This window comes from Macrobrachium rosenbergii, chromosome 2 (assembly GCF_040412425.1).
Source record: "Macrobrachium rosenbergii isolate ZJJX-2024 chromosome 2, ASM4041242v1, whole genome shotgun sequence".
In the NCBI taxonomy this organism is placed as follows: domain Eukaryota; kingdom Metazoa; phylum Arthropoda; class Malacostraca; order Decapoda; family Palaemonidae; genus Macrobrachium; species Macrobrachium rosenbergii.
In genome coordinates this window covers 29,630,848-29,635,847 of record NC_089742.1, presented here as the reverse complement: position 1 = coordinate 29,635,847, position 5,000 = coordinate 29,630,848, and the positions used below count along the sequence as shown (strand labels likewise).

General features: G+C 35.3%; 1 protein-coding gene across 1 annotated transcript in view; it reads left to right on the top strand.

Moving 5' to 3' along the window:
- The window catches only part of LOC136844451 (regulating synaptic membrane exocytosis protein 2-like), a 72,227-nt gene that overhangs the window by 43,632 nt on the left and 23,595 nt on the right, over nucleotides 1–5,000 (top strand). Inside the window, 3 exon segments of the mRNA XM_067113703.1 lie at nucleotides 510–648; nucleotides 1,753–2,018; nucleotides 2,991–3,053. Coding sequence (XP_066969804.1) covers nucleotides 510–648; nucleotides 1,753–2,018; nucleotides 2,991–3,053 — 468 coding nt within the window.

Genomic DNA, 5,000 nt, shown 5'->3' with positions numbered 1-5,000 from the left:
GTTTGACAGAACCATCAATACGCTACTTCTGTATCTCTCGTTCATTAATGACAGGACAACAAAGCAGGTAATGACATACGAGAATCTAATTGCCATCAGGAAGAGCTATTGCGCTGGAGAGAGAGAGAGAGAGAGAGAGGAGAAGAGAGAGAGAGAGAGAGAGAGAGAGAAAAGACTACATATACATATATATAATATATATATATATATATATATATATATATATAAATGTGTGTGTATACATATATATATATATATATATATATATATATATATATATATATATATATATATATGCGTGTGTGTGTATACATATATTTAAAGGAAGAGGGAGAGAGAGAGAGAGGGTGCCTCTCCATGTTAAAATGACTGGCATAATTATCTATAATCACCCGTACAGGCAGTATAAAGCGGCATCAGCAAAGCACATAACCTAACCTTAATGTTACTGTTCTTATTCTTCTGTATTCCCCTCGTAACTAACCGTAAAGTATTTTTCAATTTCCCAGCTCCTGGAGCAGATGTGTCCTCGCAAGACACCGGAAGTGGAGCAGCGTCTTCCGGCGGGAAGGGGACCCTGAGGAGGAGTGGATCTTCTAGCTTGGATGACGAAAGGCGGGGCGACACGAGAAGAAGAGGCTCCGCTCAGTGAGTTGTTTGCTTTGTAACGGCCCACCCTAACTTTGTTTTTCTTTCCATGTTTTCTTTCCAACGGCTCACCCGCACGTAGGGATTTTTTCCATTTTTTTTTTTTTGGTTTTAGTCCCTGTTCTTTGTAACGGCCGTCCTAACTTGGTGTTTTTCTTTCCATGTTTTCTTTGCAACGGCTCACCTGCACGTAGGAACTTTTTCCTGTTTTCTTTGTAACCGCCCACCCTAAATTTCTGTTTTTTTTTTCTATTCTTTCTAACAGCCCACCCTACCTTATTTTTTGTTTCCTGTTTTCTTTGTAACGGCCCACCCTAACTTGGTGTTTTTTTCCATGTTTGCTATGCAACGGCTCACCCGCATGTAGGGAATTTTTCCTGTTTTCTTTGCAATGGCTCACCCGCACGTACGGATTTTTTTTCCTGTTTTCTTTGCAACGGGCCGTCTTAACTTGGTTTTTGTCCCTGTTCTTTGTAACGGCCGTCCTAACTTGGTTGTTTTTTTACTGTTTTCTTTTTAATGGCCCACCTTAATTTTTATATTACATTTTTGTAAAAATAAAATTATTTTTTTTTACGTTTTGGTAAAAAACAATAATTTTTAGCTGACATTTTTTGTAAAAAACCGAACGTTTTAGATTAAATTTAAAAACTGTAATTTTTAGCTTAAATAAAAGAGTTAATTTTTATCTTAATCTTTTAAAAACAATAATTTCTAACTGAAATGTTTGTGAAAATTAGTTTTAGTTTACATTTTTTGTAAAAACACAAGAAGTTTTAACTAAATTTTTTTTTAATTACAGTAATTTTTAGCTTATTTTTTTTTACAAAATACCATAATTGTTACATGATTTTTAAAATTTATTTTTAGCTTAAATTTTTGTAAAGAAGATCAATAATTCTTATCTTAAATTCATGTAAAAAAACAGTAATTTTTAGTTTCAGCTTTTGAAAATATATAATAAACTTTTTCTTAGATTATTATTAAGTCATTTTTTAGCTTAAATTTGTTGTAAACAAACAACAATTTTCAAAAAAATTTTCACCTACTCTAATCTCCACGATTCCTCCGACCGCCTAACCATCCTTCATCCTTCGTCAACAGCTACGAGAGCGGCCGAAGGATGCAGCCCATCCCAGCGTCAGTTAGAGACCCCCACCAGGGACCTCCCCAGCCGGGCACGGCGCCCCAGGCAGGGGTAGGCGTCGTCGTGGGTAGGGAGGGTGGAAGGAAGCCACGAATCACGCAGTCCTTAGAAGTGAACACATCCTGCGATCTTGGGAACGAAGGACCTCAAAGGCAGAATTCCGTCAACGACGGAGAGACGATTAGGATTGTCATTCTTGATGTTGACGTCGAACGGAAGAAAGGTGAGGGAATAATAATAACAATAATAATAATAATAATAATATGTAATAATAATAATAATAGCCAATAATAATAATAATAAATAATAATAATAATAATAATTGTTGTTTCATAATGTGACACAAGAGGCTCTCAACAGTAACTAGTTGAACCCCATTCTCTGTAGAGGGCTTTCCATAATAATAATAATAATAATAATAATATGTATGACAATCGACTGATAGGTTAATATAGAAGAGCGTCACACAACTGGTCATTGGTAAGGGAAAATAAAACTGATATAAAATTATCAATTTAAAGTAAATTAGGATCTAATAAAAATTAGTAACATTCATGAAAGACTTATAAGGAAATAGTTTTTTTATATATATATATATATATATATATATATATATATATATATATATATATATATATATATATATATATATATATATATAATATATTTTAGAAATAAAATACCCATTTAAATCATCTATAAAATAATTTTATATGTTAAGAAACCGTTGAAATAATATACTTATTGGGGGCAGCTATAAAATAATTTTATATATTAAGGAACCTTTGAAGTAAATTACTTATTTGAGGCATCTATAAAAATTTTATATATTAAGGAACCTTTGAAGTAAATTACTTATTTGAGGCATCTATAAAATAATTTTATATATTAAGGAACCTTTGAAGTAAATTACTTGTTAGCATCTATAAAATAATTTTAAATATTAAGAGACATTTGAAGTAAATGCTATCATATTTGAGGCATCTATAAAACAATTTTATACATTAAGTAACTTTTGAGGTAAACTACTTATTTGAGACACCTGTAAAATAATGTCATATATTCAGAAAACTCTGAAATTAGTTACTTATTTAAATCGTACACGAAAATAATTTCATAAATCATGACCTGTTGATTATACAATGAATTAATAACGTGAAGATTTGATTAAATTTTTCATATTTTTCTTTTTCAGCACTCGAGCAGGGAAGGCGGCGTGTGACAATTCAGCGGGACTTGACGGATCCAGGACACAGAAGTAAGTAAATTCTCTCTCTCTCTCTCTCTCTCTCTCTCTCTCTCTCTCTCTCTCTCTCTCTCTCTCTCTCTCTCTCTCTCTATACTTCCTTATTGACATCTCATGGTAACATTATACTGTTGATCTCTCTCTCTCTCTCTCTCTCTCTCTCTCTCTCTCTCTCTCTCTCTCTCTCTCTCTCTCTCTATACTTCCTTATTGACATCTCATGGTAACATTATACTGTTGATCTCTCTTTCTCTCTCTCTCTCTCTCTCTCTCTCTCTCTCTCTCTCTATCTATACTTATTGACATCTCATGGTAACATTATGCTGTTGACTCTCTCTCTCTCTCTCTCTCTCTCTCTCTCTCTCTCTCTTCTCTCTCTCTCTCTCTCTCTATACTTCCTTATTGACATCTCATGGTAACATTATACTGTTGAGTCTCTCTCTCTCTCTCTCTCTCTCTCTCTCTCTCTCTCTCTCTCTCTCTCTCTCTCTCTCTCATGACAGCCTTATATTCTCTTATTGACATCTCATGGTAACATTATCTCTCTCTCTCTCTCTCACTCCCCTGTTGATCTCTCTCTCTCTTTCTCTCTCTCTCTCTCTTCACTCTCTCTCTGACTCATTATACTCTCTCTCTCTCTTCTCTCTCTCCCTATCTCTTCATGACATCTCATGGTAACATTATACTGTTGATCTCTCTCTCTCTCTCTCTCTCTCTCTCTCTCTCTCTCTCTCTCTCTCTCTCTCTGTACTTCCTAATTGACATCTCATGGTAATATTATACTGTTGGTCTCTCTCTCTCTCTCTCTCTCTCTCTCTCTCTCTCTCTCTCTCTCTCTCTCTCTCTTTGTGTATATAACTCTCTCTCATGACAACATTATCTCTCTCTCTCTCTCTCTCACTCCCATGACAACATTATACTCTCTCTCTCTTTCTCTCTCTCTCTCTCATGAAAATATTATATTCTCTCTCTCTCTCTCTCTCTCTCTCTCTCTCTCTCTCTCTCTCTCTCTCTCTCTCTCTCTCTCTCTCTCTGTACTTCCTAATTGACATCTCATGGTAATATTATACTGTTGGTCTCTCTCTCTCTCTCTCTCTCTCTCTCTCTCTCTCTCTCTCTCTCTCTCTCTCTCTCATGACAATGTATATTCCTCTCTCTCTCTCTCACTTTGACAGCATTATCTCTCTCTCTCTCTCTCTCTCTCTCTCTCTCTCTCTCTCTCTCTCTCTCTCTCTCTCTCTCTCTCTCTCTCTCTCCTTGGCCCGGCTCCTGACTCTTAATTAACATCTGATGACAACTCTATAATATTAAGTTTATGAGAGGACATTAGGTAATAACGGAAGGTAGTCTCCCCATTATGGAACTCATTAGTACACGAGGTTCCTCTCATCTGCAGGTGTACCTAATAATTATGCATTATTAGAGAAGACGTTTTCATTATCTTAATTTTCATTAATTATTATTGTTTCTTCATTACGTGAAATTATTTGTTCAGTTTCCAATATGTATTTTTTCAAGAATAAAAATTTGTTTTTGTTTTTCTGGTTTTTGTTTTTTGTGTGAAGTTGATCTTAGGATTATATTTTAAGGCGAGAGAGAGAGAGAGAGAGAGAGAGAGAGAGAGAGAGAGAGAGAGAGAGAGAGAGAGAGAGAGGCTAACAATATAATGTTGGCATGAGGTTCTAAGAAGGAGGTGGAGAGAGAGAGAGAGAGAAGCCAAAAATATAAGGTTGCCATGAGGTTCTAGAGAGAGAGAGAGAGAGAGAGAGAGAGAGAGAGAGATCAACAGTATAATGTTACCATGAGATGTTCCTAAAGAAGCAGAGAGAGAGAGAGAGAGAGAGAGAGAGAGAGAGAGAGAGAGAGAGAGAGAGAGAGCATTACATAAACATGATAAAAGAAGCAAAAAAAATTTAAGTACTTCCCGTTATGCAAAGCTCCCAATCAGAGTAGTCTTCAA